This window comes from Sturnira hondurensis, unplaced genomic scaffold, assembly GCF_014824575.4.
Source record: "Sturnira hondurensis isolate 20B ecotype Veracruz unplaced genomic scaffold, ASM1482457v3 Scaffold0014854, whole genome shotgun sequence".
Lineage (NCBI taxonomy): Eukaryota > Metazoa > Chordata > Mammalia > Chiroptera > Phyllostomidae > Sturnira > Sturnira hondurensis.
In genome coordinates this window covers 6862638-6889223 of record NW_028087485.1, presented here as the reverse complement: position 1 = coordinate 6889223, position 26586 = coordinate 6862638, and the positions used below count along the sequence as shown (strand labels likewise).

The following is a 26586-nucleotide window of genomic DNA, read 5'->3' as shown; positions in this document are numbered from 1 at the left end:
CATCCACGGAGTGTCTGCCCGTCATTAGATTTTGAGTTTTTGAACGGAAGTTTGTTAGAGATTTTATAGAGATTTTATTACAGATTTTATTAATTTAAATTTCTAATAAAAGTTTTAGAGCATTTTTAATAGATTTTTAAAGACATTTTAGAGATTTTATTTATTTATATTTAGATAAAGGGGAAGAGAGGAGGAGAAAAAGGGGAAGAGAAACATCAATACAGGACAGAAACATTAACCAACTGATTCTTTGCACACCCCTCACTGGGGACCTGGCCTACAATGCAGGCATGTGCTCTGACCAGGATTGAACCAGCAGCCTTGAGGTTCACAGGCCAGCACCCAATCCATTGAGCCATACCAGCCAGGACAGGAAAGAAACAACTTCTCACTCACACCTTTATTTCCAGTACAGTGCTAGGCAGAGAATATGGGGGTGATAGATGTTTTTAAACTGAACCGAATATTGGATAACCATTATAAGACGAAGTTACACGATACCCTACAGGATTACTGAGGAAGGGACAATTAATTAGCTTTGATTGGGGGGGGGGGGGAGGTCAACAGTGCCACAGACCAATGAACTATCAGTCAATATCATTGATAGTCAGGGAGATACCCCTTAAAACACACTGAAATCAAGATGCATTTTCACTCAGGAGACTAGCAAAATTGTAAGTATTAACAACCCCAGTGCTAGTGAAATTGCTGGGAAATGTACAATCTGCCATTGATCGTGGTAAGTGAACGGTCCCAACCTTCTTGGAAAGTGATTGCAAGTATCTATGAGCATTATAGATGCACTTATTTTTGATACAGCAATATCACCTTTAGCGCTCCAGAGTAAATCACAGAGGGAAAATTACCAAAATGCAAGGACCTGCTATAAATATGTTTATTGAAACACTGTAAGTGATAGCAAATATTGCGGACATTGGCAAAAGATCCATTTAGAAGGCAATGGAGATACAGTGGAGTACAAGCATTAGGAGAACGTACTCAGGAGTCAGCTCTGCCAGTTACCAGCTGTATGACCGTTGGGTGAATCACTTAACTTTTCTCAGCCTCATCTCTCTGATCTGTAAACCTCAGCTACGAGTCCTGCCTGGTTTATAGGGTTGTTAGGAGGATAAAAAAAAGCCCTGAGAACGCTTGTAGCGCTACAAGAGTTAATTAAGTGTGCAGTCGTTTAATTCAGCATACCACATCATCCTATTTGATACCTATAAACCTGACCCATTTTTTTAACTCATTCCTCTGGAAGGCACCCATGACTCGTTAAGTGAAATAAACAGTTTGTCAGAGTCCTATGAATAGTTACTCCCATTTTCTTACATAAAAATGTCACCCCGTCATAGGTTTACATCTGTTGTCACTTTCAAGTTGGGTGATAACGATATGCACAGAATCTCCCAAAACTCTTAGCATCACACACCCCGAGGAAGCTGGATGTGAGTGGCAAGTAAAACAGTAATAACATGTTTGTTTGTTTGTTTGTTTGTTTTTGTCTTTTCATTGTTTGGCTCATGTTAATGGCCACATATTCTTTTTTAATAAAAAAAAGTAACAGTAAGGTTTAATAAACTAAATGTGTGTAAACCCAGGAACCACAAGCTGCTGTACGTGACACAGTTACAGGGACGGGAGTGAGAGTGACAAAGCTCTATGGGATGAGAATCCAAAGGACCAGATCCTTGCAGAGGATCCTTGCGGATGGTCTTCTTGCAGGGAAATTACCTCACTCTATCCTTAGTCCCTTTCTTTTTTAGGGTAGGTATCCCTTCTGTATCCTTGTTTTCACAGTTGACAGAAAGCTGGCTTTTGTAGCAAAACATCTTTTCAGGGCAGAGACTGACAGTCTGTTCCGAGTTGCCCTTCGCTTTCTGCCCTGCATGAGGAGGAGGAAGGGAAAAGACACCTCCAGCTAATGAGAACCACCACAGGGTTGGCAGAGTCACTGGCTTCAGGTTGAACCCTGGTGATCTCCAGAGAGCACCAGCCACAGACGACTCCACAGACGCTGCCTCAAGGCCCTCCATGGCCACTGTCACCACAGACACTCCACGGGGACATGCCCCAATAATCGCTGCATGTGACACCCAAGAAGAGACACAGTGGCACCTGGGATCAGGACCCAGGGCTGGCTGCCAGTGCAGAATCCCACAGACAGCTACACCACTCTCTCAACTTGAACTGTACGTCTCTTTGTGCCCCCAAAGCGGGTACTGCTATTCGACAAGTGCATGACTGTGGACATCTGTTCATAAGATCATTGGTGTTTTGTGTGGATCAGAAAATAAGACACTACAGCAATTGAAAAGCAGTCAGCTACGACGCCAGGCAAGCTGGGTCCCAGAGAGGCACCAGAGGTGGGTGGGCCCCTTTGAGACGGTGCCTTGCCATCCTTCCAGAATTGCCCAGGGCTTTCTCACCAGCTAAGCCCATCAGCACAGTGCCAGTTACCCTGACAGGAGAGGGGAAAAAGAAGAATATAGTTCTAGGCAGAAATACTGTATCTATATTGTGGCATTTTATTTATCTCAGCCCTTAAGCTTATCTTGCTTCAATATAGTAAAACCACCAGCTCTCCCAAATCTCCAAGCTTAATCCACTGCAAGGTAGAGAAGCTTCTGAGGTGGAGTTAATTGTTCTGGGTCAGCTCATCCTTCTCCCCTCGCAGGTTGGCTCCCCGAGGGAACCACAGCACAACACAAGACCACATCAGCAACTTGCTCCAGGATTAAGGTGTAATCAGTGACCAGACAGGCTGGGAGTAAAAGCTCATTAATCTGGGACAGCCGGCACCTCACTCTGTCATCCGGGGCTTGTTGATGTAGCCAGGTCCGAAGCCCTAGGACGCCACAAGGTCAGCTGCCTCTTGGCCTCTTGCCTCTTCTAACACACCCAAGGCACCAAGGGCATTCGCTACTTGCCCCCTGTGACCAAGTCAGCTGGTCAAGGTCACGAAGAATAAGGGCTCAGTTGAAAAACGGCATATATCTATTTGTAGGCAAAATGCTGCTCAGAATGTCACAGTGCTTCGAAAACCAGACACATACAAGATTAAAACTGCATCTGCTTATTTGCTTAGGCATAGAAAGATCGACCGCAAGGCAGATGGGGCTCGAGAAGATGAAGCAGCGGTGAAATGATCCAAGTTTATTAACTAGCATTCTTGTAAGTGTGTGGGCTGTTATTTACTAATTGTGTGACATGGAATACCCTGTAAAAATAAATTGAGAGCATGCAATGACATATGTCTAGTACTCAGTATCATGCCTAGCATATAGTGAGTACTCAGTAAAAGCTAGTTTTTATCACTGTCAGTATCACTATTGTTACCAGCTTCATTGCCATCATCATTAAACCAGCAAGTGCTGGGTTTAAGGGACGTAAGCCTAGCTGAGAATAGGAAATACACACCTGAGCAAAGTAAAGAAGCAACACTTCTATCTGTCTTGCAACTCTTCTGGTTGTACCACAGTGTGTCTATTTACAGTAGATTTATCTTCTTCTGGGATCCAGCAGTTTGGGTGGCTGCTTAAGGACCTAATTCAGTACAATTGCATAGGGCAGGTTATGCGCCTCTTTCGCTTTAACTGTGTATCCACAGACCTTTGCCCCGCTAAACAATGAACACCTGAAAGACAGAGCCTAAATGCTACTGATCTGTGCATGCACCCACCTCCCCTCCCCTGGACAAGAACAAAAAGAGGGATTAAAGGCACTAGTTGATTCACCTACGTAGAAGAAATGAAGGAGAAGTAGGATTGTATGCTGATGACCAAGCAGTAGAGATGAAAACTGTAGTACTCACTGGCCTTTTCAAAAACAGACACTTACTGAGCCTCATCTCTGTGCTACACCCTGCACCCAGGGCTGTGGGTACCTTGAGATTCTCTAAAAACTGGCTTGAGCCCCACCAAGCCCCAGGTCTGGGGCACGGGCAGGTGTTTGGAGAAGAAAGTACAAGCTGGTATAGGAGCAAATGAGTCAACAATTTCGTACCCTACTTTTTTTTAAACAAGGCCAAACTAGATGACCAGAACCACGAGGAACTCTCTTCCTGGTCCCAGCTTTGGCCCACCCAGGCCTGCCCCACATGTCCTGCATACTAACACACCCAAAGAGGTTCCCCCTAAAGACCAAAGACAGGCATCGTGAGCTGACCAGAAATGCCAGCTCTACCAAAGCGCTTGTGAAGCATTCTAAATATTGCTCCTTCTCCTTCCCTTCTTTCTTTTCTAAATTATACTTTCACTGAGGTGTGTGTTCATCTATCAAAGTATTAAATAATTAGTTCTAACGGCATAAAATACCCACAGTAGTCATTTGTCACATACAATCAATGTGCAACACATGACATATATGGCAAATGACTACTGTATGTTAGGAAAGTAAACATATGTGGGTATACTGTGTTTATATATGCATGTGTGTACATATATATATGTATACACACACTAAATACACACACACACACACACACACACATATATACATATATTAAAGTTAAAAAGTCAGAGGGTCGCTGCTGGCACACCGGACCAAGCTTAAGACCCTGGAGTTGCTCTCTCAGAAAGGAGGCCTGATACCACCGAAATAATTTTTATTGCAATAGCCTCTTCCCTTGAGATCAGAAAAGTATATTAAGTACATTCTTCCCAGACTGGGCCATGAGTAACAATGCCCATCAGAGGGAAAGAGAAAGAGGCACGTTGAACATGAACTTCAGCCGTCTAGGACAAGCTGTGCCTCGTGTCCCTCCAGTGTGCCCTTTCCCGCAGCTCCGGTTGACAGTAATGGCTGCTAAAAGCCTGTCCCACTGAGAGAGAACCACATACCTTTTAATTTTCTAATAGGCTGACTACACTTTCTATGGCAGGTGCACCGCAGAATAAAAGCTGGCTTTTACTTTCATATATGTAAATACATTAGAGAAATTTATCAACAAAGCATAAGCTTATTCGGTCACTGAGATTCTGATAAGCAGGAACTGGATTTAAACAATATAGCAGATGTCAGGCCCTGAATACATTAAAGAACTGTTGGGAGTGGTACAAAACTTGCCAGACTTTGATTCAGTTTCAAAATTTCCTTGTGATATAAACTCTGCGTAGTTGACCTCCTAGCTGGTGGAGGAGTTCAATAACCTAAATGCCTGACAACAAAGGAAAGAACAGACTCTATCCTTTTCCTCAGTCTGTTGGAGTCCTCCTAACACATGGAGCAACTGATCTGGGGCTTCCTGTACATAGTGTCAAGAGCAATGGAAAACAGGTATTAGGTAAGAACGAAATTTAATAAATAGTCCCTTTGCAGACCTTGGCAGATTCCTTCCGAGTGCCTATTTGACCCAGGATGCTGCTCGCACATGACACAAGCATCCCTTACCAGGGCAAGCCCTGCAATCAAATTGCTACTATGTAAGTCAACCTTCCCTTCCCAGTTACCCGGAATGGACTGGGGCAGAACCTAACACAAACGGGGCTCCTGGAGTCTTTCTCCCTGAACTCTACTGCTGAGACTGAGGGCTGGTAGCCAGTCTTCCCAGTCATATGAATGGACAGGTGATTAGAACGCCCAGTGATTCGAAGCAGTGGACACCTAATAGTTTTTGCTCAAAGACCACTTCCCTTTTCCTGTTATTAGTATAACCACTCCCAGCTAGTCACTGTGTGTGCATGCATGTGTGTTGGAAATGAACAATCGGAAGTGATATTCAACATGGTTAGCCACTGTTACCAGAGTGGCGGGGATGGATCAGAACAATGTTAAGAGAGGAGCATGAGAACTACACAAATTAACTTAAGTCAGAGTTAAGTCCGGCGTCTGCTACGTGCTGCCTGACAGGGAAGTCAGATGACCGGAGATGCGGGCAGACCACCAGGAGCCTCGGGAACAAAGAAAAATCCCTGCATGTTTAGTAGCTACTCACCCATGTCTAGTAGCTACTACCCCCATTATGGTACGGGTATACCCAACCATTTACCCATACCATACAGGGAAAACAGACCACAGATATACCTGATGAAGGTTAAAGTTAGCCCCAACATTTTTCCACTTTATTTCCCCATAATAGTCGTTTTCCACAGAAACTACAAACAGATATAAGCTCCACCTCTAGAGATGGTTGGGGTTGCTCTTCCTTCTCCGTGAGGACAGTCCACCACCACTCTCTCTATACAGTGGCTTTTCCTGCTTATCCTCCCTGCTCAGTGCCTGGGCTTCTGCTCTAACCTCTTGTCTGGCTCCCACAGGGAATGCTTTCCTACACGGAGTCAAGAACCCTCTTGGCTCAGGGCTACCTTAGGGGACTACCTTAGGGGTAGTCCCTTAGGGCTACCTCAGGGACTTCCTTAGGGGCTTGACACCAAGCCAGTGAATACCGAATATAATTTCTGGGATTGTCTTCTTCATCTTCTCCCAGGTTTAGAGATTATCATGTGACCCAGGTCCAACCAATCAGAGGCTCTCCTGGGCTTCTGAGAGTGGTTCAGGTGTGGGCACAAGACACAGGCCCAATTAGGAGATAAAGTGATTTTTAAAAGCATAAACAACAAATTACAGTCTCTAAAAAAAAAAAAGACAGCCATAATAGCTCCCTGGGTTCCTAAGGACTTTCTTTTGTGCTGGTATTCAAAAACATAGTCCACTCCTAAAGCATTCATATCATTCATTTGAGATGTATTTATTGCACACTTCATAAGTACGAGGTGGTACAGTGTGAATGCCAGAGAGAAAAGTGTGCATACAAGAGTGTGTGCACACCTGCATACTGCTATGCAGCTGCAGAATCACAGAAAGGAAGCTGGGAGAGTGTGGCACCTGGAGCTTGCCGGAGTTCTGCAGACCTGGAAGTGGTCTGGATCCCCTCTGTAAAGATACCCCATTGTTTCACTTCTGCTCCATTAAGCTCACAGATCAGCGAGAACTGTGGGAACCAACACACATAACAACAGCCCAATGCACAGTTTAGCAAAAGATCTGACCGTGAACAAAGAAGGAGACTGTGAAGAAGTAAGGATATGGCCTGGAGACAGACCCTGGCCATGGCTAAGGGGAGCAGAGAGCAAACAGAGGAAGGAAGGGTACAAATAGCCAGAAACCTTCTCGCCTGGGAACAAAGCGGGTGGGGCAGAGCAACTGTGGGCAAGTTTATATAACAGAGCAATCATTAGAGCCATTCACCTGCTTACCTCCAAAGTGAGCTCTCTGTGATGCTCCCCAGGTTATAGTCATAGAGCTTCGTCAAAATGAGAATCACCTGCAGGCAAAAGAAGAAATCATGGTTAGTCTCAAACAATTACAATCTCATAGAAGTGAAATGGCCCAAGGGAGGGCTTAGGATCTCTTTAATGTGTGCTGAAAGTAATTGAATGAATTGTTACTTCCTTCAGTTACACCGACTGGGGAAGGGCTTGCCAGTGCTTTCCACTGAACTGCTCAAGCCCGATTCCTTCCCCAACTTCCTCCCTGACGCGCCAACAGCAAGCGTTACCTGCCATTCCAGGCATTTCTTACCCTGATGGGCCTAACACTTTCAGGGGGGACTCGCAAAGCTGTCAACTATGTGCCCTGCAAGGTAGCCACTGAGCACATCGTTTGGTGAGTCAATGACAGAGCCCTAGAAGCTGCAACACACGGGGCACGTCACTGAGCTTCTCTGAACCCCAATATGCTATGTCCCAGAAAGGGTGACTGTGAGGAGTTAAATTAGGTCAAAAATGCCAATTATCCTAATTTTGCTTGGGGTTCCCTCCCTCCCTTCTCTTCTGCGGGCTTAGCTTTATCAGTTTCTTCTAATCTCCCAAATTTGGGAAAAGCCACTGGAAAGAAGAAGCTACAGGGGCTCGGCAACAGCGTTTAACAGGCTCAAATCTATGTTTTATGGGGTCCTGAAGTCTATGAAATTTGAGAGGTCCGCTATAAGAAACAGAATATAAGATTATGATTTCAAAATAAAAGCAGGCCCTGGGAAGGGACCTGAACAATTGAGGGGCACTGAAACTTAAACTTCGTGAACATCAAAGCAAATCTTCCTCCTATGTAAACCTATTGCTCACTCAGAGGAACCCAAACTATTCAGTCCATTCTTTCAGAATGCAACAAATACTCATTAAGCATTTATTACGAACCCAGGGTTTTGCCTAACGCCAGAGGAAAATGCAAATACAGATGAGGCCTGGGAGTCTGCGGTCCAGTTAGGACAGAAGGCACTCATCAAACAAAACTGAGCTGATAGAGAGCGGATCTATCTCTCCTCAGTCCCACTGAAACTCATGCCCACCCTCGCGGCTTGAGAAGGCCGACGCCTGAAGCAACGTGCAGGGTCCCCCTGGCTACACGACATGCTTGAGCAGCCGGCACTTGGGGAGACTGAACAGAGCAGTGCATTCCGAACCCCTGATGTCTTCCCTCCTTACTTGTTCTTCTTACATAAGCAAAAGAACTGGATGGGGCTGCTCCATTTCCTGTTGAGGTCCGTAGTCCTCTCTTGATACTAATAACCTAGAACATTTGGCCCATTACGGCTATTTCCAACTCAGCAGAAAAATGTTGACATTGATTCCCAGGATTCTGTCTGAAGGCCAAGGGATCAGTTCTAGTCACAGTGAGCACAGAACATCCTCATCTTGATTTCCAGGGCCGCGGGCTGCCAAGGCATGCTGGATCCTTCCAAGTCCCACGCTGCTAGCGGTGGACTCACTTTACTGATGGCACAAGCATCGGTGAGCCGATTCTGAAGACTCCTTTCACAAGAAAAGCACACTGGAACTCCATAACCTTACGTTTGTTCCAAGTTCAAGGCAACACAAAAGATCTGGGGACCTGTGTTTTAAGGCCACTCCTCTCTTAAATCACTGCACGGGCTTCCTTCAAGGATCTGTTCAAAACTTGCCTCTTTAGCCAAATGTGAGCATGTGTGAGGTGCTGGGCACCCTGTGGGCACATCAGATGGCGTGCCTACGGTGGCGGCATATGCTCAACAGATCCGTGTGTCAATTAAGTTGCTCGAAGTGCTACATTTCCATCACCCCCATCCCAGGGACGCTGATCAGCCGCAGCAGGGTGGGTGTTTGTTTGAAGACACAGAGGGTATGTGGCTGCTCCACCTCGCTGAATAATAGGCCTACAAATCCCCCACGGAGAAAATGGGAGTAGCGTGGGTGTAAAGCATTCCTAGGTAGTTGCTCTCTTGATACAATAGGGCCGTAAACTAAATAAGGAAGTTCAGCTGTTCACAGACTGGGTCTCCCACCCATCTGATGAAGGAATTCAGAGGAACTGCAGAAAAGGGACCCTTAACCTAGCACGCAGTGGTGTGGGGCACCCCATGCACGCGCACAGCAATTGGTAAGCCCTTCACAGGCAGGCGGGCAGCAAGGTACCAACGAGTCTTCTTGCTGGGCTAGTAAAATGAAAACGCCAGTGGTACACTCAGGCACTCCTCAGTACTCCACCGGAGGAGGTGTCTTTTCTGGCATCTCAAAGCCTATCTGCTTGAGCTGATCTAATCCTTCTGTTCTCAGAAGGATCATGGCAAGAAAGGAGAACTGCTAACTTTTAGTTATGGTCTCAATCCATTATTTGACATCTCTCCCCCCCTCTTTTTCCTCTTAACTGCCCATGTGCATTGTTTAGTACAATAATGTACTCCTGGATCGTGACATGTCTTTACAGTCGATCTGCTTTGCTGTTGTTTGTTTTTCTGTCCTGGTTTTTCAGTAATGCTATCTAACAGAATCAGTGCCTGTTAAAGTGGTCGCAGTGAAAACCGCCACCATTAGATAAGAAAAAAGGAGAATGCAATTACTGTCTATTCTGGTCCTATTGTCAACCATGTTTTGTGACTTTGCAAACTTAAAAAAAAAAAAATCAGCCCTGGCTGGGCTGTCCAGTTGGTTGGAGTATGGTCCAGTCCATCAAAAGGTCGCAGGTTCGATCCCTGGTTAGAGTGCAACCAGAGGGCAGCCAATCGATGCTTTTCTCTCACATCAATGTTTCTCTCTCTCTCTCTCCCCCCACTCCTTCTCTAAAAGCAATAAATATATTCTCAGCAGAGTATTAAAAAATAAAAGAAATCAATGGAATGTTTTAACCAAGAGAAGTGTTATATGTCCTTAAACAATATATAAATGACAATTTCTTTTTATTCATTCAGCAAACAGTTTTCACACACAGAGTTAATTGTATGAGTCCAAGTGCACTGCATCTAATTACAAACCCATCAGTGAGAACAAGGCTGTTTGCCTGAACACACACTCACACAAAACAGAATCGCCATCAGCATCTCCCTTGCCTGTGTCTTGTTTTCACTCTGTAGTACCACAACAGTCCTGATTCAAAATAGGAAGAGGTGCATATGGTCAAAGCTTTTGGGGGTCCATTTCTAAATCTGAGGATACTTTCTTTAACTGGCTATAATCCAAATATCTACGGCTTGACAACTTCTGCCTACATTGTGCCAGACCCCGGTGCCCAGTGATTTCTAGGACTTTCCACAGTTACATATCCAAGTGATCCCCCAACCCGTCCAGGAGTCCAGGAGCCGCTGTCCTCATATGCTGTGTGTGCTGTGCTTTTGCTGTGGCTCCTTCCTGCTACATCCATCGTTTATAAAACTTCTAGGGGAAACTTTACTTTGTCCATACTTACAAAGAACACACTCGCCCACCAAGCTGCTAGTCAAAGTTTGCATTCCTTAAAGGGCAGGAGGGAGCCAGAGCAATGCAGGGTAAGGGCCTCTTCAAGGGCGTGATCCCAGGCATCCTCCCCAGCGCTGAGTTCAGTTGCACCACCTTTGCTCACCAAACTATTACCCCTTTGCCTAAGGTCTTCCAAAGTTCCTACTGAAAAATTCTTCCAACTCCAGCCTCTCACCCCTCACCTCTGCACATAGGTGGTAACAAACTATCCCATAGAGAAGATGTGGCATCACATTTGATATACAACGGAATACTATTATTCAGCCATAAAAAGAAGCAAATCCTGCCATTTGCAATAAGATAAGTAAAGCTGGACGGGGCATTTTATTAAGTGAAGTAAGTCAGATAAGAACGAATACTGTAAAACACCCCTTATATGTGGAATCTTAAAACAAACAAACAAACAAAAACAAAAAGATTTTGTAGAAACGGAGCAGAATGGTAGTTGCTAGGGACTGGGGGAAGGACGAATGGGGAGCACACTGCATTTCGACAAAGAATCAGTTCTAAGAATCTAATCATGTACAGCATGGCAACGATAGTCCATAATGCAACTACAGTCCATATTGTGCACTGGAAAAATACCGAGGGTGACCTTAAGCATTTTCAGTTAAAAAAACCCCTCCAAACAAGCAACCAAACACAACAGAGCGAGTTAGCCATGTGAAGGGATGGATGTGTGCATTCACCCTGATCGCGGTGATCACTCCACAGTGCACACGTGTATCAAATCCCACTGTGCTCTTTAAATAGGTACAGTTATATTTGCCAATTGTTCCTTAATAAAGGTTTCATAAAGAGGAAAATAAACCATCACAGAGAATTCTGGAGAGGAAGTAAAAATGCCAGTCCTCCCCTTTTCTAACCCAAGCTTCTATCTGTGGTTGGTTACAAAACAATAGCACTTATAAAGAAAAAGACATTCATATGTAGAAGATGAATAAGAGTGCTCTAGCCTAAAACAACAAAAGCCAGTGGAAAATGTTCTTTCATATCGAACAGCAGGAAAAGCCTTATTTCCAGGGATGTGTTAGAATGAATCAACATGGCGGCAGACTAGGTTCAGGCCCCAGAGGGCTCCTTTAGGCCAGGTATATAGACGCATGACACCGTTAATGCAACAGTAGTCATTTTTTAATTATTCTGAAACTATGATTTGGAAACAAAACCCATGCATTTAAGAATCCCCTAAAACACCTTTCTGATAACCTCACTCTACACAGTACACTTTTGAAAATGTACATATTACTTACTAGACTGGAGGGAACCACAATTTATTCCACATTTCAAAAATATCAGCATAGGAATAATCCATTTATTTTCTCAAGGAAAAACATAGTGTCTTGACTCTTTCGGTTGACAGCTTAAACAGTGCATCTCTGAGGAGGGGCCGCGTGGAAAGAGGAGGGGGTAGTAAATGTATTTCTTATCCCCTCACCCTCCTGAAGGAATGTTCACATCTCTTTATGAATGCTCTCTTCTTTTCTTTTGAATCCTCATCCAAGGATATGTTTTTATTGATTTTTAGAGAGGGGATGGGGAGGGAGATAGACAGAGAGGGGGGGGGAGGAAGAGGGGGTGGGACACCAGTTGGTTGCCCCCTGAAAGCGCTTCAAATGGGAATCAAGCCTGCGAACCTTCTAGCGTACAAGACAACACTCCAACCAACTTAGCCGCCTGGCCAGGGCTCTCCTAGTTCTTTTGTTTAGGGGTAGCAATATGGTTGGAAACAAAGGGTTAATGAGAATCTTTCTGGGAGGAGTTTGCCTAACAAGCTATTCTTCTTAAGCTATGAATTTAGGGTAGCTCTGAAAGAACTATAGACATTTAGGGGGATTTGAGTCCCTCCAGGACACTTGGCCTGGCCACTGCCCTTCACCTCATCTCACCTCCATCTAGGGGAAATCCTGAAAAAGTAGGACATGTCTCCTCACTTTCCCACTGTTAATGATCTGCAAGCTGTTTTTGGTTTCCTTTCTGAGTCCAATATGTGTAGGTGGAACCTACTCACAAGTGAAACAAAAGTGTGACTTTGAGTTTCTTGACAGTGCACACTTTGGGTCACAAGATCCTAAAGAGTCTTCATTCCTGACAGTGTGTAGTTCCAAATCCTAAATAATGAGCAGGGTGACAGGCTCTTAGCATATAAAACAAGACACATTCTTATGTACTGCTCTCAGTCATTAGTGAGTGAGGGCTGGCTTGGGCAGGTGTTTAAGTCGTTGTAACACGTGGGGAAACTCCATGGAACTCAACCATGCTATGGTTCATAATTCCACCCCCTGGGGTGGGCCACAGTCTGGCTTGAAACGGGCAGCAGGCTGGGACGGGATGAGGCTGCCTACCTGCATCCTTCCCCCGGCAGCTTCCAGCAGCCCCTGGGCTTTCCTGGCGGCCCGGTCTTGGATGGCTGCCTCTCTGCTGACTGCAGAGCTTGCCAGAGTCCTTTCGGATGGACATTTACTGATGTGATGGAAGTGAACACAGGCACAGAGAATTATAAGGGGCCTGAAAAGGTTCAGAACAATCATTCAGGGGAACAGAAGAGTTGGATAAAATACAAGGAGGTTGTTTAACAGCCAGAAATTTGCTTTGTTTTCAGTTGTCTTCTTTGCACTCCAGGCTGAGGGAAAAGAAGCAAACCCACAACAGTCATTTCCCGAAAAATACGTATGTTTCAGATTGTGTCTTTGGCTGAGTAAGCAACTGTTCAACTTTCCGGCTTAAACAGGGGTTCCCATTCTTTTGAGAAGCCATATTACATTCTTCAAAATCCTGATTTAGTAAAAGCTATGCACATAAAACAATGAATATAAATTTAATGATATATCACTGTTCTCCTGAATCCTAGTGGGGTCATGAATCCAAGAATAAAAATCTTCTGTAATTCCTAGAAAATGAGAGCTTTTTGTTCAGAAGAAAGATTTTTCAGCTCTAAAATTCTACACATTCAATTCAATAAACATTTATTAAGCCTTCTTAAGGTCAGATATATATATATATCTGCATATATATGTATATATTTATTTATATATATATATGTAGAAACACAAAGGGAGAATGAGACTCGGCACCAGTCCCTGGACGCTCATGGCCAAATGGACAGGCTCCACTGTACGCAGGTCTTTATAAAGTGGGGGGAGGGGAAAGATATGCAGCAAGAGAAAAAGTGTTCATATCTTTTAGAAAGCAAGAAAGAACAGTATAATCAGGAATAAGTTCTTACAAAGGAGGCATTGGAGAAAATCCCAGAGGACAGGTGGGATTCTGACGGAGATGAGAGCATACAGAGGTGGTATTTCCAGGGCAGGAAGGAGGAGGATGGGCATCCAGTGTGAAAGCTCACAGAGCAGTCAGAAGAGAGCAGGGCCTCAGGCTCAGCTGCAGCTCAGACTGTGAGTACGGGCACACAGAATCTGGGAACGCGGGCGGGGTGGGGTCTCCTGAGGAGGGCCTTTCTATTGGATGGCGGCGTGCTCCGATGAAAAGGAGAAAGCCTTTGGAAACAGCAGACAGCCAGACGTGGAGCTGTGGCAGGGCCACCATATCCGGTGGAATGCCTTTAACAGTAAGAAACAATACGAAAGGCAACTATCATTAAGGGGTGTGCTATCTTACATAATCAAGGTCCAGCATTTACAGAGTTCCAGGACTGGTTTAGCCAAACAGTGGCATCGAGTCTTAGGCTATGTACATTGTCTCCTCTCCCACTGTGTCAGCATTGGTGCCACTTGTCCTCAGGTCCACAAGGCGGTCACAATACTTCTTTGCAGCACAAGCAGACATGGCTTCAACTGGCAAAGACAACGATGGCCTCTACTGCAGGGGGGTCAACCTCAGTTTCACTGGGGCCACATCAGCCTCAGTGGTTACCTTCCAAGGGCCGAATGTCATTTAGGACTGTATACATGGAACTACTCCTTAACAGTTAAGTGAGAGCTCAGTGCATTAAGTGAGTTAACTTAACTCACAGTTAAGTGAGTCCTGCCACCGGGTAGAAGCAAGGTGTTAGGCCAGATAAAACAAGGTGGAGGGCCAGATTCAGCCCGAGGGCCTTGTGTTTGTCACCTGTGCCCCTCCCAGCTGTGTTTTGTGTTGCTTTTAAATGAGAAAAGAAACTCTTCTCCAAAAGCCCTCCCAGCAGACTTTGTCGTCTCAAAAGAACCAGTGGCTACCCTGAAAGCTGAGAAAAGAAGGAGCTGGTATTTCCACTCAGCATTTTCTTTGGTAAGAGACGGGCTTTGCCAGCAACAAAGACCTGGGGAGCAACTGCTGAGTAACAGTGAGTAAACAACAGCCACTGTGGAACCTCGAAGAAGTCAAATACTGAGTGGGCTTCTCTTATTTCGTAGAAAGAAAAAGAAGATAACATACCTCTCTCCTTATTCTTCCAGAATTGTGGAAAAGGAACACAATAGGAAATGGAAGAACTCTGTGTAAATGTTACAGTACCAAGCAAGGTAAGGAGCTGCTATTATTTAATGACATCTAGCATTTACTGGGTACCTACTTTGTGTACGAGACAAATTTCATTATTAAAGGTATTTCAAGTAAAGACTGTTTTTTCCTGAGAAAATTGAGGCCCACAGAGACTAATTTAAATTACTCAGCTTGTAAGTGGTAGACGAGTTTAACTATAGACTCTTAATCACTGTGCTTAACGACCCTCACGCTGTACTGCCTGAGTGTGACCGTTGCCAGGCAGAACCACGGAGGGATCCCCACTTTCTTCCAGTTCGAATCTATCACATGTGGTGCTGACCACAGACTCCGACTCTCTCACTCTGCCTTCTTCCAGACATGCCTGGAATATTTTCCTTATAATAGGCAACTTTGATTTCTAACTCTTTACCAACCTCATGCCAATGAATTTTTATTTGTCATTTGTCACTTATTTTTAAAAATCTTTAAACCCTGGTGAAATCCTTGTCTGAGAGCTGATCCTTCCACTTAACTCACTACAGAACTCAGTTGTCCCCAGATCAAGGATGCCCGACAGCGGATTTTCATACATCTAAGGACACATGTCCACAGGGTGGCTTATAGTATCGTCATTTTCAGAAGATGTAAGTGAATGTGTAATAGCAGTCCATTTGAGTCATCAAAGGGAAGGGAAGTCAATAATTACTAAACGGGATTAGGAAACCCCAGAGGGGAGATGAAAGGTGGGCATGATGGTGAGTGCACACACAGCCACACTCACGCACTTGAAGTCCTCAGAGAGAGGTAATCCAGAAATGCAAACACAATTCGAAAGAGAAAACCAGCAGAAAGAATGGGATAAATTGGGAGTGTAGAGCCAGCCAGAAAAGGGTTATGTTTTTTTGCCTCTGGAAAGCACTTAATCCTGAAACGACCTTCTCATTTTTAAGAGCCCACACATAATTTAATGTAACATTTATTTATATGATATCTTGTGTGACACTGAATCGGCGGGAGTTAAGCATCCGCTGCCCCACCCCTGGAGAACTTAAAAGAAGAGACAGCCAACAGTGAGGATGCAGACAGAAACAGAGGCATACAGACAGCCTAACCAATGCTAGGCACAGAGCAAACTGTGGCGTATGAAAAGAGCTCTTGTGGAAAGCAGTACATTTTTTAGTAAAATGTGCTGTGTCCTCCTTCTGAGTCCGCTTCCCTGTATAGGTCACTGGCTGCCACGATGTAAAGCCGTGGCCAGCACACGGCTTTAGCTCCGGAGCACTGTCTCAGGAGCCTCCACATAAAAAAACTGCAGCTCTCACGCAAGGCAACTCATATCTCTTCCCCTGACGTCTGAAAGTCAAGTTCCTTCCTACTAGTAACAAGTAAAGAAATGCCTGTAATTAAAGGCTATTATATTCTAATCCTAGAGCTAGGTCACTCTATTTAGCAAATGAACACAAGAAATTCAACAAATGCACTAGACCAACTATGTTCAGCCAGTGTGCCACAACAGTTTTTAAAATGTGCAATACCTGACTGATCAGTCAAGTTAGTCAGGGGACGGTCCTCTGTTCCCTTCGACAGCCAGACAAAGACAGCCAACACAACAATAGCTGCCTGCTGTGAATGCCCCGTCTTCAACCATCATAGAGAGGTCATGTAATAAATAGAGTTGCATCTTACGGATCACCTCACAAAATCAGGATGCGTCTGACTGGTTAATTCTAGGTACCAGAAATCTTTATATACAAGTATAGACATCTCATGAAAAAAATGAAACTCACTCTGGAGCAAAAAGGGGAGGTAAATACTATTATTTTTGTAAAACATACCTTTTTGGTGTGCCTCAGAATTTTAGTAATTAGTTGATTCGTGCCATAAGATGAAAAGAGTTGAAAATCGCTGCACTAAACCTAAGTTGTTTTTTGACGCAGATCTCTAAAGTAAAAAGTCATTTTTCTATTCCCCAAGGTGTGAGGCACAAAAATAAAAGTATATTAATCTCACAATGCTAAATCATACAGTATGATGACACTTCATTCCTATCTATCTTTCTCTAGTCCTCCTCCTCTTTTTTGAACAATAAAAAGGAAGATAATTCTGGAACCCTTTATCTGTATCTACTAGACAGTGTTGACCATTTCATAGTCTTCTTCCTCTGTTTAAATGACTCTGTCCTAAACTACCCTCTATTTTAATCTTCCACCGTACACCAAGGAAAGTAAGGAAATCCTAAATTAAATTATATATATTTTCTAGCCCTGGCTGGTGTGGCTCGGTGGATTGAGAGCCAGCCTGCAGACCAAAGGGTTGTTGGTTCAATTCCCAGTCTGAGTACATGCCTAGGTTGCCAGCCAGGTCCCCAATAGGGGGCGCATGAGAGGCAACTACACATTGATGTTCTCTCCCTCTCTTTCTCTTTTCCTCTCTCTAAAAATAAATAAATAAAATCTTTTAAAAAGTATTTAAAAATATTTTTCTAGAAAAGACCCAGAGATCAGCACCAATGTAATTCTAAAAGAGCACTAAGATAAAATGATTATATAAAATATGAGGAAAATGTATATTCAAGACAAGACTTTTTTGTATAGGGATAATAAAATAGAAAATTAAAAAGACCTGGAGATATTGAAAGCCAAAGCTTCAAGGAATGAAAGCATCTGAGACGAGGGAGTAGGGGAGAGAAGCAGGAGACCCACGGGGTCGTTTGGAGAGCTCTAGCTCCAGGAAACCATGTGGAATATCTGGGCAAGTCCACTGGCTCACAGCTAAGGAAACAAGCTACACGCGTGTTTCCCTTATTCTCCTACATAGTGCTTAGAAGGGAGTGGAGATAACACCCATTAGGATGCCTGGTGTTCTTAGTGACAGAAACACAGGTGATGCAGAGAACTGTTAACTCGGAGTTGTAAAACAATAAGAAACTATGTCTTGCATTATTTCCGCTTAGAAAATCTAGAAAGCAAAGGGAGGAAAGCTTCCATATGTTTAAGTAAAAGGGGTACAATTTGAGTTTGGCAGGAGAGAGGGCAGGGATGCAAGAAAGGGAATCATTCCTTTTCAACTTCCTGGATGCACTGGTCAGAGAAAGGGAGGTCGCCACGCTCCCAAATCACTGTCTGTCTGTCTGTCTGTCTGTCTGTGTGTCTGTCTGTCTGAATTACAGACATTGTCTCAATATTAAGACCCTTCCCACGTGGGAACCCGCACACGAAGGGAACACACCATTAAGCAACAAACTGCCTGCTAACAATAAGGGGTCCTTCTATTCATTTGCTTCCTTACATTTAAGCTTCAGGACAAAGAAATGAACCACGTATTTCCCTTTTCTACTTCTCCATCTTGGTTTTTATGCTGTTATTCATAGGTCTGAAGTGGTTAACTCAATTTTTAAAAATACTATTTTTCAAGGTTAACACACCATCTTTACCGGAAGCTAACAAAGGAAGATACGCATAGTATGGTGATCCAAGTGCCAGAACATGAATCTCAGTAAGACACTGGAACAAAAATGAAAAGAGTGGGAGCTTTTATATAATTTTTTTTCATTTTCTCTTCTCATTTACGACACAGTACAACTAACAAAAGTAACAGGAATAAAACACCAGAGACAGTCAACATGCTGAGTTTAAAATTTTCTCTTTACCACAAAAAAGTCTTAATGTAGATTAGGGAGGAGGAGAAACAATTTACTGTCTTAAAAATAAAGAAACAAACAATAGCAGAGATTTTTTGTTTGCCTTGTCTGAGTGCTACGGTAGGTTGGAGTACAATTTGCAACAAAGACATTTCAAAGCTTACAAAAGCTGGCTTGAAAGTGAAACTTACACAGCATCTGGGAACCCCAAGTGAAATGTATCAGTAAATAATAATGACTTCTGTTGAAGAAAAAAAATCCTACAGCAGTTAAGTGATTCCTCTACATGCTGTGTCATTTAATCACAGAACCGACACCCTTCTACATGATTTCAGTTCTGAACCTCCACAGTGCCATCTAGAAGGCTGCTGGGTGGCTATAAAAAATTAGCATTTTGCCCCTCTTTTAAAAGAAACTTAAGACAAAATTGGAAGGCACTGGAAAGATCACCTAACTCCAACCACCTTGTTTGATAAATGGTGTAGGTTAGACTTTTAGAAGAATCCGTTCTTGAATAAGAAGCCTCTGAGAGCACAGAATCATCTTAGCATGCCACACACTGATCTGGTACACAAAGCAGGAGTCCCTGTGTACAGAAAGGGCTGGGTTGGGCCAGTTCTGAGATGGGAAATTTGGAAGAGGGAGACTGCAGGCTGCGGCCAGTAGGATCAGGCAGAGACCCAGGTTTTGAAAAAATGAGTCACACAAATCGAGGGCTTCTCTTTAAGAAAAATCACACAAAAATATAAACAAAATGAGGTATAAAAGTGGATATTTATTGAATGAGAAAATAGATCACAATAAATTACCAGTGCTATAAAAATACGTGCATTTTTCTTTGGAGATACCTTTAGGCTATTTGGAAGGAGTGAGGGAGCAGAAATGTTTTCTGATTTCAACCTGGCTTCCTCCCTCCACCAGGAACAATCAATCGCTCCCCCACACTCCCAGAAGTCACAGGAACCCATGTTTATGAAGGCTTCAAATCTTAAGCTTCATTAGCTTCACTGGAAATCTGCCTTTGAGTGGGATTCCATATTAGATGCTTATTAAACCTTTTCAGGGGAACTATCCATGTCTGCAGACCTGGGCTATGCATCAGGAGATGTGTGCTGCAGCCTGAGCTATGCTGCTAACTCACCGTGACACTGAGGAAGCCAATGCACCTCTTTGGGCTTCAGTTTGCTCCATGGTTACACTACATGATTGCAGGTTTCTTCCCATAAAAACACCACTCTGTGCTGTATACTTGCACTACTCCAACTTTAGTGTTGCCACACTTAGTGAGTGCTTTCTATTCCTCAAGGTAGACCTCTGAGTCTTCCATGACCCTATCCTACTCATTTCCCCAAAAATATAATCAGTTACTAAGTCCTATCTAACTCTCCCATCTAACCTCACCTCGACCTGGTCTGGCCCACTACCAGTTCTCGCTTAGAAGAATGAAATGCCTCTGACAATGGTCAGCATCTCATCCGATTTCCCCTCAAGCTACCCCTCTACATTGCTAGCCCTATAATCTTTTTCTAAATAGCAATCCTGCCATCTATTTCCACTCTTTATAAAAGCTTTTCTGTGGTCTCATATTGATCTAAAAATAAGGTTTAAATCTCATAATATGATCTATGAGGTCAAGTATGATATGGCTCCCACACTCACATTTAAATCAATGTCCTATCAATGCCCCCTTTATCCTCGAAACTCCACCTCCATGTCAATGTAGACATACCGTTCTCCTGCCACCCCGAAAGAAAGCTGATATATGTGGATGGCCTGAGTCAGTCAAGTATATTGGTGATGGGCTTTTCTAGGCATAAATAACGTGTTCCAGTTACATGAGCAATTACTGTACATGAGCGAGCCTCTAGAGCAGAGAGAGACCACAATATCCTGATCAACACAAGTTTTGGCATTCCATCAAATCCCAATGCTAAGAATGACATTCCAAACACTTTGAATTTCTTCTTGAAAGTTTAGGCACATTAAAGGATTAAATGCTACAGAAAATGTAATGCCATGCATCTCTTTGGGGGAGGGCTGAGTAGATGTAAAACATGTCGACGAGTCAATCTAAATGTTTATTGATTTTTCTGTCCTTTCGTTTAAGAGTTTTAGCTTTCATGCACAGTTCTGGGAGACCCCTGGAGGGTGGCCAGGACCATGGATCCACTTCCACTTTATGAGCTTCTTTTATCTAGAAATGGACAGGCTTGGAAAAATGCAAGTACATCAGGAGGCAGATCTGAAATCGAAGGCTGAAATTCTGGACATTCACCTATATTTTTTAGACCCTCAAAATCACTTCCACTGTACAATGGGGACAAACCCAAAGAGAGGTTGTGTGGGAGGTGGGGTAGGGGGTCTAAAGCTAGAAGTTAAAGCCGGTTCTGGTTACAGACCAATTTTAATTCCTTGTATGACCTTAGTCAATTTGTTTGATTTTTTTCCCTTTTCCTATGGGTAAAACTAGAATTCCCTTTTACTAACTGGGTTGTTATCACCAATTTACTGCATTGGGCACTTTTAAAATTGTGTCACTCAGCTAAACATTTTGAATAACAAAATCTATACACATTCTTAACTATCCCATATAACCAATACTCTTTCCTTCCTTCCTTCCTTCCTTCCTTCCTTCCTTCCTTCCTCCCTTCCTCCCTTCCTCCCTTCCCTTCCCTTCCCTTCCCTTTCTTTTTTTTTCCTGCCATTTTCAGATGGAAGATTAGACAATTTAAGGAATTTGCCCAAGATCAGCTAGTGCTTAAGTAGAAAGGCTGCCATTTGGACCCAAATAAAAGGAATTCAAGCCCAGGCACTTAACCGTCATGGTGCAAGACCTTTTTGGAGAAGGAAAGAGAAGAGTTTCAAAGAGTTTCAAAGATTACACTTCTTGCTTTCAATTAGTCTGATATAGGCTCTGTCTATCTGTCCTATTGTGTCTGTCTAACTATCTATCTATCTATCATCTATCCAACTGAGTACCTCTATCCCACAGTATACAAGATCTGTCTGGATACAGTTCCTCCACTGTTAATATAATGAGAACCATTTGTGTGACATCAATGTAACTTGGCAGCCAAGGAGAAAAGACTGGAATGTGCATGCGTGAGTAATGATGACTCTACTGTACTAGTCAGTGGAGGTGGTAGACACCATTGAGTGAGCATGTGTACTGTGTGGCTATTTCATTCAAAATGCTGAGTGAGTAGAGCAATGGATCCACATCAAGTTTTGTGTTAAGTTTTTAACATTGCTCTGTGGAAACTATTCAGATGATTCAGAAGGCCACCACTGTGGGCAACTGGTGATGGGCAGCTTCATCATGACAATACAGCCACTCCTGCATCATGTCTCCTGCAGAGGTTTTTGGTGAAACATCAAATCACCCAGGTGACTCAGCCCCGCTACAGCCCAGATTTGATACCCTGCAACTTCTGATTTTTCTCAAAACTAAAATTACCTTTGAAAGAGAAGAGATTTCAGACTGTGGATGAGATTCAGGAAAATATGAGGGGGCAGCTGATGGCAACTGGGAGACCTGTGTGAGGTTCCAAGATGTCTACTCTGAAGGGGACTGAGGCATCATTGTCCTATGTAGAACGTTTCTTGTCTCTTCTTAAATAAATGTCTCTATTTTTCATAGTAAATGGTGGGATACTTTTTGGATAGACCTTGTATTTGTTCTTCTAAATGCTACTGAGGATGCAAAAAAAGGGAATGAATGTGGCCCTCATCACACATTAGCTCATCACTGAGCTGACAGGTTAGAACCAAATGCTTTAGAAACCAAGCATCATGGGAATAAGGAGAAAGGACTAAGCCCTTGCTCCATGGGGCCTTTTCAAGTTCTTACAATAAGCCAGGTGCTTTACAGTACACCCTTTAGCTCACTCCATAACCCTGGTGAAGATGGGTTGTGTTATTCTCATAAAGGAGATGAGAGGGGCTGGGGTGCAGGTCACACAGGTTTAAGCCTAGATCTTGGCTTCTGACCTGGAGCTGAGGCCTCGAAGGATGGGCTGAATTACCTCTCCCACCATCCTGAGCTGAGGGGTCATGTTCACATCTCACTCGCTGAGTCCTCTCTGGATTCCAGGTGAAAGAGCCACGTCTCCTCTTGCCCACCAGCAGGGATAAACACAGGGGTCAACTTCAGAACGGAGGAGAGAAACTTCCCACGAATCTGCAAGACCATCTATCTGCTAACGAAGAACTCATAAACTGAAAGTCACTCAAAAGTTCCTAACGCAAACACAGGAAATGGGGCTTCAGTTAAAGAAGGATAAAGAAGGCTAGAAAAGAGTGATACCTCTATTGCACAGGGGAAATCAGTTAGAAAATGGATAGGTATGTCGCTGCTGCTTCTCTCACTTTTTAATCCTTTAATCCTAAATCAAGACACCAGTAAAATTTAGAAACCCTACATCCTGTAAGTCCTATAAAATACAAATCTCCCAGGAAATCACGAATGGCCTTGTGACAGGGATTGGGCATCACGAATCTCTCTGCAGAGAAAAGGAGCTACACTGTTCCCGCTGTTGGACAGGAGTGTGTGGGGGTCCCTGAACCCAGTCATGGGGCTTCCGTAAGTGACACAGTGAGTGGAGGGAGGGGAAGTGCATGGGCCAGAACTCTCCCTCTGGCTGCTCCTGGAGATGGGAGGAAAAAAGAAATCTATTTTCCTGAAAATGGAACCTCTTCTTCAGATTTCCTCCTATTTTTCCCTTTCAATTGTCCAAGATTAATTCGGGGGAAGAAAGGTCCCACGGGCTGTTTATTTTGATGCTTACTAAAGCACATAAAAGTGAAGAATTAGCATGGACTAAATAATTTATTTAGACCTTTACTGTTGTTTTAGACAAATCACTTCCATGAAAGCAATGCATATTCAAGCAATAAATCATTGTTTAGCATTCTGTCTTGAGGAAAAGATACCACTTGGTAGAATTACTGAATGGCAGCACCTGGCTGGGAGGCAGGCAAAATAAAGTTAAAGGTGATGTCCTTGCATATCAGGATTTTCATGGGAGAAGTCCTTAGATTTGAGTGAGATTCAGTGTTGAGACCCTTCCCTTTATTCACGAGGTTTACATGAGCACCTACTTTTGCTAATGTATCAGATATTATGATTAGCCCAGTATAACTTATTTTTATATCATAAGTATTATTATTATTATAATATTTCGATGACTACTGGCCAAGCACAAAGCTTACGTGTCTAGGATACACTGATGGAAACAGAACAAGGAATTCTATGCCCTTGAGTTGATCACTATTTAATGTGATGCATATTATGACAGTGGTGCATACAAAATGCTCCGAGGACTTGCCTAGTAGGATGACGGGAATCTGGAAAGATTTCACAGAAGCAGTGTCATTGAACCCAGACCTTAATTTAGCCAAAGGGCTAGAAAAAAGGAAGAACATTCACCAGAATAGCCTGCGTGGGCGCATAAAAATGCAAGGATGATGCCCCTGTGATGCCTGGGTGGAGAGAGAGTGTGCTGATGTGGTACAAGTCAGTGAGGGTGGAGAAGGAAATGAGAAAGGAGAGACAGGAGAAGAGGGTTAAAAGAAAACCAGCAGAGAAGAAGGATGACCTTTGCGGGCCCTAAACACTGTGCCTCCTAGATAAATTGGCCCTAGAGACCAGAAACCCAAACCAGTTTCTGCCTGCGAGGCAAGGCTGTTGATGCGGTTCATTCCGGTCTAGCTAATTACCAATTCTATCTGCATCAGAACCACAGTAAAGTGTTTCAGGTCAAAAGACAGAATGACCCTGGGACTCTCCTTAGAGCCAAATCGAACGTGTTACTGTCCTACTGCCCTGCTTGGCGGAATTCTCAGCATGAAACCACGACCCTACTTTTTATTGGGGAAAGAAACAAAACAGTTTCCACAGGGCTACAGTATCTCAGATTTCAGTTTTGAAGTATCTTTCCTTCTTTCTCAGAAGCCCATACCACATACATAACCTGAAGTCTGACACTCAAAGCAGTGATGCCCACAGCCCTCCACGACTCCTGGCAACTGGTGACAAATGAGTGCAGGCTGATGACACCTGTCATCATACTTCCAGCACAGAAGGCTGAGCGCTTGGTGTCCACACTTCTTGAGGAAAAGCAAAACCTTTCCATTCTATCAACTGCATCAAAGGTTCCTGAAGTATCTCCTTTTCCTCTGGCTTAAATAATAATAAATAAGAGCATGGTGTCCTCAAGGAGTATAAAGAACCAGTGTTTACCAACCCTACTTTATTAAGTGGTTTAAGCAAGAAGGAACTTTCAGCCTCTACTAGAGAGTTTCAACTTTGCCAAAATTTGCTAAACGCTGAAAACAACACTTCTGACTACTTGAGTGAAGGTGACAGGCACTGCAAAACTGTCATGAATTTGATGCTTATCACCTGAACAATATTTGCTATCTTAAAAAAATTAACTATCTCGGTGTCAGCATTTTAGCAAGCTCAGAGAAAACTCAACATGCTGTTGGCTACCTGCCAGCCAGAAACGTTTCACCCCCAGGAAGAAATTAATCAATGAACAACTCTCTATTGAATGCTCACCATGTTTGAGGCAGAGCAGGTAGACCCTTTGGGGAACAAAGAGAAACATACGTTCTAATTTCTGCCATCCAGGAATTCACAATCTGGGTAGAATCTGATTGTCACTCATTTATTTGTTCAGAAACACTCAAGTTTCTCTTGCTGTGATAGGATTAACTGCCTGTTCCCCAAGACATCAAGGTCATTTTACATAGCATCTATCTCCTTTCTAGTTTTAAATGTTCCCACTTCTTGCAATCTTGAAATCCTGACTTCCCTGCTATTCATAGAACCACCATGAATTTTCAGGCCTCTAGGGCTTTCTCAATTTGTGGCACCCAGATCCAAAGTCACCTCCTCCATGAGGCCATCCCAACCTCTCTGGGCAGAGTCTGTTGTTTCATATTTGCTTCTTTACTATTTTATATTTCTCTTATGGCCTAAGCACATAATTTTATTACTTGTTCATCTGTCCTCTTCATTACACTGTAATCTAGTAATTGAATTATTTTTATGTGGTTTCTTTCAAGTATGACATGAAAGAACCTCCAGTATGTTTAAAAATGTAAGTTGGTGTGGGGTGAATGAAAGTGTACATATGTGCACGTCTACTGCCATCCTTGACACATAGTAGGTTCTCAATAATAACTAGCTTTATTAGGATCATGGATGCCCATTAAATATCATACTTTAAAGAATGATGGACTGCAAATCATAACGAAGAATGGCACGAGCACATTTCAAAAGTTCAGCATTAAGGTGAGCATGGTATGTTCGTGGCTTCTCAGTTAAGCCAGCCTGATCAGGGATCACAGTGATGTTAAACATATAGCTGGAGAGATAGACTAGGGTCGTTTTTTGGATGCTGTCTGGTACCAGGCTGAGCAATTTCTAGAAGTCTGTGTCTGTGGCGAGTAATTAGGGTTTGAGCACAGAACTGATCACACAATACTGCAAGCACAAAGTTAAACCCACCATCAATGTAAAAAGTGATTAGCAGCTATCATCACACCTTTTCTTAAAGGACAAGGGAGTAAATATTTTAGGCTTGTGGACCACAAAATGCTTGTCACAGCTACTCGATTCCACAGTTGTATCATGAAAGCAGCCACAGACACTATGTCTACTAATGGGCGTAGCTGTGTTCCATAAAACCCATATTCACAAAAACAAGCAATTGAGCCATATTTGACCTGCAGGTTGCAGTTTGCCAGCTCCTGGATTAGCGCTATAATTGGCTGAACTTTAAGAAGACATTTAAGAATCTATTTAAA

The 26586-nt window shown here is 43.3% G+C and overlaps 1 protein-coding gene across 5 annotated transcripts in view; it reads right to left on the bottom strand.

Moving 5' to 3' along the window:
- Positions 1-26586, bottom strand: part of SORCS1 (sortilin related VPS10 domain containing receptor 1) — a 492654-nt gene that overhangs the window by 301138 nt on the left and 164930 nt on the right. For all 5 annotated transcript variants that reach the window (XM_037063978.1, XM_037063980.1, XM_037063979.1 and 2 more), the window contains exon 2: positions 7200-7267. In XM_037063978.1, coding sequence (XP_036919873.1) covers positions 7200-7267 — 68 coding nt within the window. The remainder of the gene's footprint in view (positions 1-7199; positions 7268-26586) is intronic.